This window comes from Macrobrachium nipponense, chromosome 4 (assembly GCF_015104395.2).
Source record: "Macrobrachium nipponense isolate FS-2020 chromosome 4, ASM1510439v2, whole genome shotgun sequence".
NCBI lineage: Eukaryota > Metazoa > Arthropoda > Malacostraca > Decapoda > Palaemonidae > Macrobrachium > Macrobrachium nipponense.
The window spans coordinates 22,215,188-22,231,008 of NC_061100.1; the positions used below are offsets into that span (position 1 = coordinate 22,215,188).

The 15,821-nt window shown below is 45.9% G+C and overlaps 1 protein-coding gene across 4 annotated transcripts in view; it reads left to right on the top strand.

Annotated features, from left to right (window-relative positions):
- The first annotated feature begins 605 nt into the window (after window positions 1-605).
- Window positions 606-15,821, top strand: part of LOC135210770 (phospholipase DDHD1-like) — a 108,720-nt gene continuing 93,504 nt past the window's right edge. For all 4 annotated transcript variants that reach the window (XR_010313574.1, XM_064243622.1, XM_064243620.1 and 1 more), the window contains exons 1-2: window positions 606-2,212; window positions 4,568-4,723. Coding sequence is in view for 3 of the 4 variants with exons in the window: in XM_064243622.1 (XP_064099692.1) it covers window positions 715-2,212; window positions 4,568-4,723 (1,654 nt within the window). In the remaining variant the exon portion in view is untranslated. The remainder of the gene's footprint in view (window positions 2,213-4,567; window positions 4,724-15,821) is intronic.

Here is a 15,821-nt window from a genome sequence, read left to right on the forward strand (position 1 = left end):
AAGTTGGACAGAACCTGAAACTGAAAGCAGGTTCACAGTACGTAACTGTCTACCAATCTGAAAACATATGCATGCGATGGTCGTGGGCATAAGCGATCTGCATGTAATTATACACGATAAGCGTGACTAAGTATGATCAAAATATGGTACATAAAAAAGTCGCGTCGAGAAACTCGTTTAAAAATCAAATTACAGAAGAGGAATTTGAAGGATGCTGAATATAATTGTTTTGTACTCTGATGTTAGGGATCGTAAGTATAAAGTAATCGATATATGAAATACTTTTGATAACAAATCTCCAATAAATGTTATTAGCGAAAACTATGCTGTTTATGCAAATAAAAGTAATCAATTTATCATATTAACAAAATGCAAAACACATCAGCTTTCTTAGGACATATTCGTACAGCTAACGTTGAAAAATGTTCTTCTGGTACGAATATCAAACATTCGCGAGCTGAAAGCGCATATTATTTCTACTTTCAAGAATAAATGCCAACCTGTTACTCCCGAGGCAACTAAAAGAATTTAACAGACAAAGTTGCACATATTAACAAAATGAGCAACTACATGACTGCGGCATTTGACACATCAGTAGTCAGCTGACGACGGCATTGATCACTCGCGAGGACGAGGAGGCGAGAGTGCGTCAACGGGGCCAGAGTGTGTGGGTGCGATTCAGTTGCGGTTGTGAGTGAGTGATGGTACAGCACTATGGATTACTCCAGCGGGGCACAACGCCACCCACAGTACCCGAACACATTACACCAACAGCTGTCCCAGTTGAGCCTGAACCAATCGGCGCTTCCTCGTCAGCAGTTAGCCACTAGTAATGAGGGTAGTTTGCCCCATACTGTGTATGGTCAGGGCCAGGCTGCTTTGGACTCCTCGTCGTATGGCAAGTCGTTTTACAATGCTTCTTCTCCGGGCCTATACTCCTCGTCCACTCAGGTGCAAGACCCTTCTTCTGCCCCCATGCATCAGATGCTGCAACAGACACCCCAAGATCAGTTGAATTCGCAGTTCGTGAATGCCAAGAACCAATCGCTGCTCGGCAGTCCCCAGTTATCCTGCTCAGTCCAGCGTCAACTTTCCCCGAGCAATTTGGGCACTGCCACACTCCAAACACCACATATCACACCCGTGCCCTCGCAGTCGTCGTCTCCAATACGATCAGCATTAGGGGGAGCTCAGTTAGGGTCATCGTTTGGGGCGTCTCAGTTGAATGCACCCTCCTTAACAGGGGCCCAGTTGAATTTGTCAGGGTCTCCCAGATTGAGTGAGGGGCTTTTTAGTGGAGTTACAGAAAATCAAAATAGTTTAGGGTCAAGATCATCTCTGTTGAGCCAGCTAGATGGGGCACAGTTGATGTCATCCGTCTCTGGGTCATCATTGCAAGTGCAGGACAGAGGAGTTTCTCCTTTGTTATCACAGCAGTCTCCTATTCAGTCCAGGCTAAGTGGGGCACAGTTAGGTTCAAGTTGGAATTCGACAGAAGGTCAAAATATGGGGTACCAGACAATGCTTAAAGCTGACCAACAGACCCAGCAAGTGGGCTATGGAAGCTCCTCCAGTCAGTATGGATCATCTCTCATGAATGGTCAGCTATTGCCAGAACCACAAATGCAAAACAGTGTGCAATACCTTGATCAAATGCAGTACAATATGGGGTATTCCTCTATGCAGCATCAACAGTTTGGAAATACGGGCTACAATCAACTCCAGCCTTTTTCTCAAGATCAAAATTTTCACTTTAGTGTTGATTATATCGATAGTACTGATCCCAATGCATATCAGGATTATTACTATGGTGATTATCAATATAATGGCAGTTACAGCAATTCATTGGACAGTTTAGACCCGAATTACCAAGGAACTCCACTAGGACGGGCACCAACCCCATACGGTGATGTAACTGTTGAGGATCTGGGCCCTGAAATGGTTCGTTGGTTTTATAAGGTAGAAGCAGATAAGAAATGGACTCCGTTCATAGGCTACGACTCTCTACGTATAGAATGGAAGTATCGGGACCTCCTTCAAGATACGGGTACATCGCCAGAGGGATCAAAAAAAGAATCATTTATTAGTGGAAGTGAACATTCCTCACCAAAGGAGTCAGAGAAGTCAGGAGTTGTGGAAAGGATTGTTGTCCGTGGTGGCCTTTATGAAGTAGATGTGAAGCATCGAAAATGTGAAAGCATTTATTGGCAAGGTATGCTTATTCCGTATGGTGGGTGCCTAACAGTCTGGTGTTTGTTCAACTAGTAGTATAGTCATACGATTCATTTTGTTTTGTCCACTAAATGGTGTTACTCTTGTATTATAAAATTTTTGTTATTGTGAATTTGTTACATCTGTATTTTTTTTACTGCTGTGTCATGGAAGAGTTAATTACTTGACCAGTTAGGACAAGACACAGTAGGTTAGGTTAGATAGAATGTTTCCATGTGATTTCCATCAATAGTTATATACCTAGTTCATAGACCTGTTCTCTCAATTCATTCTGCTTCAGAATGGCTAAATTATGGTTTTTATCGGGTATTTTCTTGTTTTGACCATTTTTTATATTGATTTTTTGTTACCAACTGATTGTTATATTCATTTAAGGTATGTATACCCACAATTTAAACTCATTGTTGGATAGTTTACTCCTAGTCAGAACCTGTAGATAAATCTATTAAGGTCATCCAAAACAGGAAAATATACCAAAAAGCTATGAGCCAGCAAAGGAAGCATTGTAGTGAAGTAACAATGATTTACCAGGCAGAAAAAGTAGGCTGTGGTTGGGATTTTGTAATTTCTGTGCTTTTTGTCTGATGGACATATCATAATTTTGATGTCAAAGCAGGCTGAAGGTTGGTGTCTGGTCGAGGAATAAACTACAGGTCTCTTAAACATAAACAATCCGTGGGGGCAGTGCATATTGTAGAATATTTGCCTTGTTGGTGGCAGGCAGTTACAAAACAAACACCTCTCTGTAAGTTATGTTGGTCCCTCTAATATCTCTTTGAATGCATTCATTTTTACCTGAATCTGTCATTTGTATGAAGCCATATGTTCTTGCCAGTTTCTGAATCTAGTTTCTCATGTCCATATCTAGTTTCTGTTATAACCAATTTTTCCCATGTTCCTTGTATACAGTACTTTATCCATATTTGTACAGAAATTATAGTTTGACTTTGCATTTTCTTTGCTGTGGATGAAAACTGAACTACAATTTTACCTTTATACTTCTCTTGAAAGTTACAAAATAAACAGTATTCCCCCTTATTTGCAGTTCCAAGATTTATCTATTCATCATTTTTAAGCAGAGATTTGTTATGTGATCCTATGGTTACTTAATCCTTGCTTCCCCATGATTATCTCCGGTATTAAGAATTACTTTCAAATGTACTGTTACACAGTGTGTGTTCCCATTGTTTTCAGGTATTTTCTATACAGTATTCTACTTCATAACTTACCCCCGAAGAGTCATAGTGTCACCAGTGCACCTCATGCAATGCACTGTAGGTATTACTAGGGTTCTGCAGTGTGCCTTTGGCCCCTAGCTGCCACCCCCTTTCGTTCATTTTACTGTATGGGCTACCTCCTTTCATAGTCTTTCTTCCATCTTACTTTCCTCCCTCTCCTAACAATTGATTCATAGTGCAATTGTTAGGTTTTGCTCCTGTTTCACCTTCCAAACCTTTTATTGTCCATTTCTGTTCTAGTGCTGAATTACATCATAGGTCTCAGTGCTTGGCCTTTGGCCTAAATTCTATATTCAATCAAATTTAATTCATAACTTAACTCTGAAGAGTTTTTTCACATTAGGATCTTGGCGATTTAACTAGTATTAATATGAATTTATCCTTTTATTTTCATATGAGCTATCTAACTGGCAAATATTGTGATTTATCTACTTGTTCTCACATAGGTTTTATGGTACAATATGATAAATGGAATACATACATGTATTGTTTATGACTGTGCAGTTTGATGCGTAAGGTAAATTATGAATTAATTATGACTGTGCAGTTTGATGCGTAAGGTAAATTATGAATTAATTATGACTGTGCAGTTTGATGCGTAAGGTAAATTATGAATTACTTCGCTACTTTTTTAATCCTCCAGTCTTTCAGAATAAAATACCACTTTTCAAAAGGAACCGTCTTCCTTTCCCTATCAAGTAACTACAGAAAATGTTGAATATTCTTAGTAACTATCCTAGAGGCTGGTGAAAAATGGTGTATGTAAAGAGACACAGACACAAAAATTAGAAAGAAAAATTTAGGCTTCAAAATTTTGTTAGACTTGTCAGTTCAGGATGAAATGAATATTTACCTGTTTTTGTTGTCATATTGAATGTCTGCTTCCAGTGATAGTTGTCACATACAGTACATACATGCATGACTTAAAGGAAATCAGTTACAGTGGCTTCAGGTTGAAAGTTGTGAATAGGAAGAAAAGGGAGGATTTGGAATACTGTTCTTTATATTAAGGTTATACAGTAAATAAGACACTGTTAATAACTCTCTCATGTTGATCTGCAGCCTAAGAAACACACTAATTAATTTTTGCCTTTCAGGTGAAGTTTTTGTTATATCTAGGGGAACGTGGTTTTATGAAGGTGCCTGGGGCCCAGTCGAAGAAACACTGGCAGACAGAATCGAATACGAGCATTTGCTCAATTTTCGTGGCCAACATCTTGCAAATCAACGAATTGATGATGCTACTAAACAAGGTTTGTTGCTGAAATATTTGTTTGTTTCATCACAAACTCATTACTTATACAAATTCAGACATATTTTCCAAGAAAATGGTACTTTACTTATCCTATTTCTATTTATGTATTTATGCAAATTCCAGACATACGTTCAAAGAAGAAAAGTAGTACCGTACTGTCAAAATTTTGAATTTGGCATATACATCACTGCTCACAAGAGGAAAGGAAGCTAGTTCCCTGATAAAGCATGTGTCAGCACTTTGAATAGGAAGCACCCTTTATGCCTGTGAAAATAAAATGTTAAGGCATAGCTTATACTTACAACTTTTTTAATTGTACGTTTGTTCCAATACGAATACAAACCATCAGTCCTTTACAATAGGAATGTAACTTGCGGCAGCTGGAACAGGTCATAAGCTTCGAACAAGGGAGTTCTGTAGTTAACTGCTTGTCCGACAGTCAGCGCACCGCGTGACTGGGAAGTGAAGAACTACTTTACTTTCGGCCGCCGACGGAGACAGACGTGTTGTTCGCCTCTCTGCCCGCTATCGTCGTACGCTTTGTATCTTCTCAATCTTGGTTTGCTTTGTGTGTATGGTAAAATAGTGTAAGTACGTGTGCTTAGTATTTTATTATTGACATTTATAATGGATTCCCGTGAGCTGGAGACGTCCTCACGCCCCCCCATCAGCCGCAGAGTTTGCCCTGGCGTGGAGGGCTGTAAGTATGGGGCCTTCCGCTTTTTCCAGAAGTGGATCCTCATGAATTGTGTGCTCGGTGCCGAGGGCGCGAATGCTCTCGGGCCGAGCCCTGTGATTTGTGTAATTCTTGGTCGGAGGAGCAGTGGGTGCTCTATGAGGGTAGGAGGAAGCGATGTAAACCTTCCAGGGAGTCTTCAGAGGGTTCTCCGGCGACGCCCTTGGTCACAGACATGTCGTCTTCCTTCCTGCAGCCATCTCAGCTTCCGCGTATGACTCCTTCCCCTTCGGGGGGTTTTCTCGTTCCTTCTCTTCGCCTGAACCGTCGAGCGTAGAGGAGGGGGCGGGGCCCGTCTCTCCTTCTGCAAGGAAGAAGAAGACGGGGACCAGAGGGGTACCGGCTAACACCGGTACTTCCTCACCTGGTGCTAGGGGTTCTGCCGCTACACCAGGTTCCGGCTTGGCCTCTCGTTCGCGAGAGGTACTGAGTGTACGGTCACCCACAGGTGACCGTACAGCCAAGGCTCAGGCTTCCGAGTTCGCTCGGCGCCAGGACCGAGGCACGGATAGGAAGACTGGGGAGAGTCGCTCAGGTGACTCCCGCCAGGCCAGTGATCGCTTTCGTAGCGATCCGCAGGTAACCAGGGTTGACGCAATGGGCTGAGGCTAGGAAGAGGTCCCCTCAATCACAGGAACCAGCCTCGGCTGGTTCCAGCGGTTTGACGCGCCGTGAGGACAGGCACCGCTCCCACCGCGACAGTGATCTCTGCAGGTCCCCTGACCGCCGCTCCCATCGGGACCGGGCGGGAAGGGGGACCAGCAGCAGCTCCTCTTGACGCACGGGACCGGAGCTGCTGTTCTCAGTCCAGCCGCTCTCCCCAGGAAAGCCGCGCAACCAGGCCTGCAGCTCGATCGCCACCGCGGGTTGGCGATCGCGTGCAGCCCCCCAAGCACACCGGTTCTACCGGTGAGTGAGGGGGGAACGTCAGGTCTTCCTCTCCGATCCCTTCAACTTCCTCGGGTTGCGCCGGAAAGAGCGAGGCGATCCGGAGTGATCATTAGGAGCGCGCTCCTCGTGGTCCCACCACGATGCCCTACGAACCAGGCACGGTCTTAGGACCGACCAGGTCGTATGCGCAAGTGGCAGGAGGAGACCAGGAGGGGTCTGTTGCTGTTCCTCCTTCTGAAGGAGGAGGGTCTTGAGAGGCGTTCTTGTTGGAGGGACTGGACGGTCCTACTCCACAAGACGCAGTCACTCCTGAGATCCAGAGGTCGTTTGCAGAGGTTATTGCACTGATTCGTCAGCACAACGACCTCGGGGAAGGATCGCCACTCCCACCTTCTGAGCCCATGTCCCGGCTCGAGTTGTTCTGGGGTCCTAAGAAGGAACCCAAGACGATGGTGGGTCTGCCGCGATCAGCTCTGGCTGACTTGGTGCTGGGCCAGGTGGACTCACTCGTCTCTGGACAGGAGGGTTCGCTGAAGTCCGGCAGGTATTCCAAGATACTTCCCCCGCCTCTACTGTGACAGAGAAGATTCTACGTGCCTTCAGAGGATCCTATGCCGCCCAAACAGGTTAACCCGGAGCTAGCTAGGCTAACTCCAGGGGTGTCTCTGCAGCAGCTCCTGTCGGAGAACTTGTGGTTCTCGCAGCAAGAGGCACTTGCACTGGAATCCACCGCCATGGCGGCATTCCAGGCAGCCTCCTGGTTAGACGTGTGGTCCCTCACAGTGTCTAAGGTCGCAGCCACCTCGGGAAATATTACTCCCGAGGGTGACCCGGCTTTTGGGAGGCTGTGTCAGTCTGGAGGTAGAGCCATCTCCTACCTAGCCCACCAGACGGCAAACCTGTGGGCCAACCTAGTACTTTGGCGTAGAGACGCAGTCTTCACCCGAGTGACCAGGGCAGCTGGGCGTGAGGCGGCACTGGGTCTTTGCAACGGACTGGTGTGGAGTTCCTCCTCTCTCTTCCTAGGAGAGATGGTGGACGCTGCAGTGGAACGACGGCGCACTGATGACAGTGACCGTCTAGTACACCAGGCAGTCTCGAAGGTGTCTGGGCAGCCTCGAACGACTGCGGCCAAGCCCAAGAGCTTGGTTAGCGCTTCCTCTGTGGCCAAGACGATTGCATCGTCGAAGCCCAAAGGAAAGACTCTGCCTTCGACTTCTTCCAGGGGCGGTCGTCCTCAGCCCTCCTCCCAGCCCTCCCTTGAGGGGGAGTGGGGAAGAAGTCGAAGAGAGGCGGGAAACACTAGGGACAGCGTTCCCCCTCACCTGCTGCCGGAAGTGGGGGGGTTGCCTGGCAAGCCATTGGGCAACATGGCAGCGCTACGGAGCGGAGAACCTGGATATTAGACGTCCTTCGGGAGGGGTATCTACTACCCTTCGAGTCTCGGCCACCCCTCACCTTCAGACCTACGTACCTGGAACATCAAAGGACGTAGCCCTTCGGCAGGAAGTCCAAGCCATGCTGAGCAAGGGAGCTGTGGAGATCGTCAGGGATCGTTCACCGGGCTTCTACAGCCGTCTTTTCCTGGTGGAGAAGTCTTCAGGGGGCTGGCGCCCGGTGATAGATCTCTCTCCCCTGAACCAATTCGTTCGCCAGTCTCGGTTCATGATGGAGACGGTACGTTCCGTGCTCGACTCCATCAGGGAGAACAACTTCATGCTTTCGCTGGACTTGAAGGACACGTATTTCCAGATACCCGTCCATCAATCATCCAGGAAGTACCTCCGCTTCATCCTCGACGGGACGGTGTACCAATTCAGGGCACTTTGCTTCGGTCTCTCAACTGCCCCACAGGTGTTCACGCAAGTGTTCACTCTGGTGTCTGCTTGGGCCCACTCGTCCGGGATACGTCTTCTGAGGTATCTCGACGACTGGTTGGTCCTGGCTAGCTCCCGCTCACAGTTGCTACAGGACAGGGATCGACTTCTCGAGTTCTGCCGCAATCTGGGGATCGTGGTGAACTTCGAGAAGTCCGATCTCAAGCCCAAGCAGAGGATGAAGTACCTGGGTATGCTGATCGACACGGTAGCAGGGCGAGTCTTCCCGCAGACTCACGGATCAGCAGATTCAGGGAAGCAGCCTACCAGTTCCTGTCTCGGCAAGAACAGTCAGCTCAGCAGTGGCAAGTCGTGATCGGCCACCTGTCGTCACTCGAGAAGTTAGTCCCTCACGGGCGTCTTCACCTGCGGTCTCTTCAGTGGAGACTAAAGGAGAGTTGGTCACAGGCAACAGACCCACCTTACTTCCCCGTGTCCCTCACGGAAGAGGTGAGGCAGGACCTAGCCTGGTGGCTGGACGACAGGAACCTCTTAAGAGGAGTGCCTCTTATGATGTTGCTGTTTTCGGACGCGTCAACCGAGGGATGGGGCGCACACCTGGAGGAGTTGCTGGCTGCAGGAGTGTGGGATCGTCACGACAAGCATCTTCACATCAACGTCCTGGAGCTCAAGACAGCGTTCCTCGCTCTCCAAGAGATCCAGGACCGCTTGATGTGACACTCGGTGGTGTTGATGTGCGACAACACCACAGTAGTGGCATACGTCATCAAACAGGGGGGCCTATTGTCCCTCCTGTTGCACCAGTTGATGTAGCAGGTGCATGAGTGGGCCATGTTGGTAGAGCTGTCAGCCCGCTACATTCCAGGCAAGAGGAATGTAGTATCAGACAAGCTCAGCCATCGGGATCAGGTGATAGGGACCGAATGGTCTCTACACCCAGACGTGGCGGAAAGGCTCTTCAACCTGTGGGGGCATCCAGTAGTGGATCTGTTCGCCACCTGGCACAACAGAAAACTTCAGGTTTTCTTCTCAGCCGTGCCGGACCCATGGGCAACTGCAGAGGACACTCTTCAACACCCATGGGACAACCTCTTCGCCTACGCCTTTACCCCGTTCTGCCTGATTCACAAGGTGATCAGCCGAGTGCTGGTCACCTCGAATCTCCGGATGATCCTGGTGGCTCCCAAATGGCCCCAGGCCATTTGATACCCGGACCTGCTGGCTCTGCTTGCAGAAGCATCGAGAGAGATTCCCCCTTGGCACAACCTTCTTGTCCAGCTACACGTGGAACGGTACCACCAGTCAGTCCAGTCTCTATATCTTCACGGCTGGCTGTTATCCACCATCTCTTGCGAGTGAGAGGCTTTTCTCGCCGAGCAGCAACAGAGATGGCTGAGTACGTCAGACAGTCCTCTGCAGCTGTGTACCAGGGAAAGTGGGCCGTCTTCTCTGGTTGGTGTCATAGACAGGGTCTATCTCCTCTCAGAGCCACTCTTCAGCAGGTAGCGGATTTCCTCGTATTTCTTCACCGAGACAAGCTCCTCTCCGTCCCCACAGTCAAAGGGTACAGAGCCTCTCTGGCCCTAGTCCTGAAACTTAGGGGGTTGGATATCTCAAATTCGTTCGAGATCTCCCTGCTTATGAGGAGCTTTGAGAGGTCTTGCCCAGGGAACTCAGGCCCCAGGGTGGGACGTGACTCGTCCTTAGGAGTCTGACTCGAAGTCCCTTCGAGCCACTCCGAGAGTCGTCAGACAGGGATCTGACCCTCAAGACCCTCTTCTTGCTGGCCCTGGCATCGGCGAAGAGAGTAGGGGAACTGCATGGTCTTTCCTTCAACGTCAAGCACTCCAGGGGATGGGGATCTGTGACGCTCTATTTCGTCCCGAACTTCGTAGTGAAGACTCGGAATCCTTCGGAACTAATGAGTCGGCCCTTTTCCTTTTACTAAAACTTTTCTTCCTTCTGCTTCCTCCTCCTATAAGGCTCGGATTTTATGTTGATGACTTGGATTGGTTTTGGACATGATTTGGACTTGTTCATTGGATTTGATGGAGGGTGAGGATGGTTGGCATGCCCCCTCACCCGTAGAACTCGAGTACCTAACGTGGTCGAGCGAGGGGAAAGTTTAGATGTCAAACCCTTCTCTTAGTGCTGGGTCTGATCTCGACGGACATCATGACGCCTTAAGCACTGAGGGTGGGGGGTATATCTGGGTGGTACCCCTAGGGCAGCCCTGTATGGGATAACACTGTCCTCTAAGTGTGGCTCCATGGTGGGTGGGGGGCTACCTGGACAAATCATCAATTGTACGTCTTATGGAGACACTAAAACCTTCTGTTGACGACTTGGGCAAGGATAAGGACAAGGAAAATTCTGGTAATTCTTCTATTGTGACTTTGGAGCCTTTTTCAAATGAGCTCCTTGTTACAAACATTTTGTATGTAAAACCAGTCCCTTTAGACTGGAATTATGAAACCTTATTTAATGAATTTTGTAAATTTGGGAACGTAAAAGAATTACGGAATAGACTTGGCAAAAATTATGGTTGTTTTGAATTTTGGATATTTTTCAACAACGAATCGGAAGCTCACAGAGCCTACAGAGAGTTTAGGTCAGACTCTATGAGTGTTGAACTTGTAGAGGCAGAAGAGGTCCCTAGGTATCTTGAGATATATAGACCACCAACTGAAACCAAAGATTCGAGTAAAATAAGTAAAACCTCCAGATCACCAGACCCAGCTAAGTGGTTGATTATTACAACACATGGTGAGAGAGGCAACCTCTTCAAGGTGAAAAGGTTGGTAAGCCAGAAGATCGGCAATGTTGGGAGCCCAGAAGTAACTCGCTTTGGGCGTAATAGTTTTTTAGTTCATGCCAAGACCAATGTTCAATCAGTAATGCTCCCAAATTTAAAGCTTGATCCCGAAGGTATGATAAAAGAGGTAAAACTCACTATAATTTTAGTTATGCAAAGGGTGTCATCTTCAATGAAGATTTACATGAAATGGATGAAGAGGAAATTTTGGAGATGTGTCCAGACGTGGTTTGGAAGGTCTTCAAGGTGCCCTGCTCGTCTATGATTATTTTAACATTTGTAAGTCCTTTTTTGCCATCTGAAATTGTTCTTGACAATGAAATTATGAAAGTTCGTCCTTATAGACCGAGAGTGCTCCAGTGCTTTAAATGTTTTGGCTTTGGACACTCCTCAAATGTTTGCACCAGAAATAAACTTTGTGAATCGTGTGGCAAGCCTGAGCACGAGGAATGTTCTGAACCGGTAACTTGTGTGAACTGTAAGGGTGAACATCGAGCCCGAGATAAGAAATGCAGTGAATTTAAAAAAGAACAGGAGGCATTACTTAAATCTATTGCTGAACACATCAGTGTGGGACAGGCCAAGAAGCTGTTGGGAAGGAAAACTTATTCAGATGCCTTGAAGGCACAACAGCCGGATATTGCTGCTTCTGGTGCCCCTTCAGGTGGTGCTCCCCGGGGGTCCCCTAATGGGGTTTCCCATGCCCTCTCTGGTGGGGCTCCCCCTGCCCCCCCTGTTGGGGCTCCCCATGCCCCCCTTGGTGGGGTTTCCCACGCCCCCCCTGGTGGGGCTCCCCACGGCCCCCCTAGTGGGGCTTCTCATGGCCCCTCTGGCGGGGCTCCTCATGTTGTAGAGAGACTGGTCAAGCCAGGGGACCCTGTTGGTTCAAGGGTTCAAGCCATATCTCAATTTGTTGACGACTTCTCTCTGACAGGGACATTGCCTGACATTGAGCCCTCACCTGATCCTGTCATTACAGTGCACCGTGGAGATGACGGTGAGGAGATAGAGGCCCTCTTTATTCGTCAGAAGAGGGCCCTTTCTCCCTCTTCGCCTCATTCTCGGTCACTCGGCCATCATAGGAAAAATAAAAGCAAAACTGGAAGGGCAAGTGAAGGCCCATCATCTAAAAGATCTATATCACCCAGATCTAGATCAAGTAGTTCTGGTAAAACTGATAAGATCTCTCTCACCAGGACTCAGATTCCTAAATTGGTAGAAAATTTTAAGATCCCATCTTCTAAATAATGGCTCTCATGCAATGGAACATCCGTGGCTTTATACCAAATAGAGAGCAAGTTCGGGTTCTGTTTAAGGAACATAATCTATCTGCGATGTGTCTACAAGAGACAAAGTTGGGAGAGCGCACTCCCAACGTGGGTTTTAATTATTCATTTCATAGGTCTCCACCCCTGATAGGTGTACGTGCTCAGAGTTGTTCAATTGAACACTGTGTTGCAGGCTTGTGCAGTTCAAATTTTCAATTATAAATGGATCACAATTTGTTCTCTATACCTTGATCCATCATTGGAAAATAGATTACAGGATGCGCAGGGTAATCCCCGTCAGCTAGAATTAACCGATCTACAGACGTTAATAGACCAGCTTCCTAAACCCTTCATTCTGATGGGGGATTTTAATGCCAAGCACACCCTCTGGAGAGAGCCAAACTGCGACCGGTGGGGTTTAATAATAGAACAGCTGCTTGACTTAAATGACATCACTTTAAGGAATGATGGTTCCCCTACAAGACATGATGTTTTTCATAATACTGATTCAGCCATTGACCTCACTATCTGCTCTTCGTCTTTGAGGTTAGATTATCAGTGGGTAGTAGACCAGAATGATCATGGCAGTGATCATTGGTCCATTCACTTAAAGTTTATGAAAAATATTCCATCTCCATGTTTACCAAAATGGAAGGTAGGGGAGGCTGACTGGGGATTATTCAAAAAATCTACTGAAGTTGATCAAGAGATAAAAGATTTTCAGAGCCCAACATCTGCTTATGAGTATTTAATCAGTATATTGCTGTGTGGTGCCATGCTGTCTATTCCTCGAACTTCTGGTAAGCCTCGGCGTCCTCTAGTACCTTGGTGGAGCGATTCATGCGCCTTGAGCCGAAAGATAACTAGAACTTGCTACAAGAGATATCGTAAATTTCCTTGCTTGGTCAATAAAATTATCTATAAAAGAGCTCTTGCTAAGCAAAAGAAAACATTTAAGCAGGCAAAGAGGGAATCGTTTATCAGATATATAAGTGAATTAAAATATGATTCCCCTATGTCGTTTGTCTGGAACAGAATCCGAAAGCTGCAAGGGAAATTTTCTCCACCTCCCTTGCCTATATTGAAAATTGATGGCTTCCTCATATCTGATTCTGGAGAAGTTGCAGAAACCTTTGGTAAGCATTTCTCCAGTATATCTAGTGCCCTACATAACTCTCCTGCATTCAGGAATATTAGGGTCGGTACCACGGTTGTTCCTGCTGTTAGTTTAAATTTAGAGACATATAATCTTCCTTTCACCATGAAAGAATTAGATCATGCAGTCTCGTTGTCTTCCCCAACATCTCCTGGGGAAGATGATATACTGTACTCAATGATTTTTAATCTGCCTAGAAATACAAAAGAATTTCTTTTAGACATTTTAAACAGTTTTGGCTTTCAGGAACTTCACCAGAGTCTTGGAAGATATCGATTATTGTACCTGTTTTAAAACCTTTTAAAGATTCCTTCCTTCCTAAGAATTATAGGCCAATTGCTCTAACTAGTTGTGTTAGCAAGATTTATGAGAGGATGGTCAATGCTCGACTTGTGTGGTATTTGGATTCAAAGAATCTTTTATCTAATCGGCAGTTTGGCTTTAGGAAAAATAGAAGTACTTCTGACCCTTTGATGTTCCTTACTCGGGAGATACAGAATGCTTTTGCTGTGCAAAACCAGAATGTTGCAGTGTTCTTTGACCTAGAAAAAGCCTACGACACTACCTGGCGAGGGGGTATCCTTTTGCAACTTGTAGAGTGGGGTGTTGTGGGTAATTTGTTCTATTGTCTGAAAGATTTTTTATCAGAACGTTACCTGAAAGTAAGAGTGGGCTCTTATATTTCTTCTGCTTACCCTCAAGAAGAAGGATTACCTCAGGGAAGCGTCCTTAGTCCAACACTCTTTAATGTAGCTGTCAACGGCCTACTAGAACAAGTTCCTGTCGGGGTGCATGGTCTGGCCTTTGCTGATGATTATGCAATAATCTGTAGCAAGTCTACAGCCGTCGAAGCTTGTCGAAAGATCCAGACTGCTATTAATGCTTCAACATTATGGGCCAGTGCTAAAGGTTTCAAATTTTCACCAGAAAAAACCAAAGCTATTCGATTTTGCCGATTAAGAAGTGTGGAAGAGATCCCTACGCTGTTTTTAAATGATTCGATTTTACCTTATGAAGATAGCATTAAGTATCTAGGTGTTACATTTGATAAGAAATTAACTTTTACTCAACATGTTAATGATGTTGTATGTAACGTGAAGCTTCGTCTTAATATTCTTAAAGTTGTGTCTAATTTTAATTGGGGGGCAGATCGAATCACCCTTTTGAGGATGTACCAGATTTTATGCCTAAGCAAAATTGATTATGGTTGTCAAGTTTATGGTTGTGCATGCAAGACAACACTGCAGAAATTAGATGTTGTCCATAATTTGGCTTTACGTATTTGTACGGGAGCCTATAGAACTTCTCCAGTAGAAAGCCTATATGTTGAGTCAGGTTTTCCCCCACTATTTATCCGTAGGGAGGAATTAGGCTTGAGAGTCATATCAAGAGTACTTACATCAAAGCTAAACCCTAATTATAAGTATGTTAGAGAACCAACTGATAGAGCCCCAAATAGACCGAGACTGCCAAAGCCGCTTGAGGTCCGACTAGCAAGCTCTGCCAGGGAGGTGGGATTACTACCCCCTGCAGTAGCTGAAATTTCGCCCTCAAAATTTCCTCCTTGGAATAGGCCACACTTAGAAATCTGCCCAATTAGGGACAGCAGGAGCATCAGTTCTGGTGATCAGTTGAGGGCAAGTTTTTTGTACCATGCTTTTGAACACGGTGATTCTCATCATATCTATACTGATGGTTCGAGGGGTTCTGATGGTGTTGGTTGCTCTGTAGTGACTAGTGATAATATTATTAAAAAGAAGCTTCCATCTAATTCCTCTGTTTTTATAGCTGAACTGCTGGCAGTTTTGACTGCTCTTAAATATATTTTTTATAGTTCTTGTACTAACAAGGTTTTTACCATTTTTACCGACTCTTTAAGTGTTTTATCTTCTCTTAAAAGCCTAGTCTCTTGCAACCCTTTAGTGCAAGAAGTACAAGATTGGTTTTATCTTTTAATTAATAGAAGAGGATTTTCTGTTAGGTTTTGTTGGGATCCATCCCATGTTGGGATTGTTGGGAATGAGCGAGCCGACGCTGCTGCTAAGGCTGCAACTAGGCTTAGGCACATTTCTAACATGGGCGTCCCTGTTTCCGATTTTAAAAGTACCATTCGATTTTATTGTAGAGACCAGTGGCAGGCCCACTGGTCTACTTTAGATAATAATCTCAAATTAAAGTCGATTAGGCCTTCTATTCATCCTTGGCCTCATAGCCGGATGGATAGAAGGTCTGAGATAGTTTTAGCTAGATTACGTATTGGCCACACTAAATATACTCACGGGTATCTAATGATGAGTGGAGCGGATAGGCAGGTTCATCGCTGTTCCACCTGTCATGTGGATTTGACTGTGGTGCATATTTTGGTGGAATGCCCACATTTTGAAAACAAACG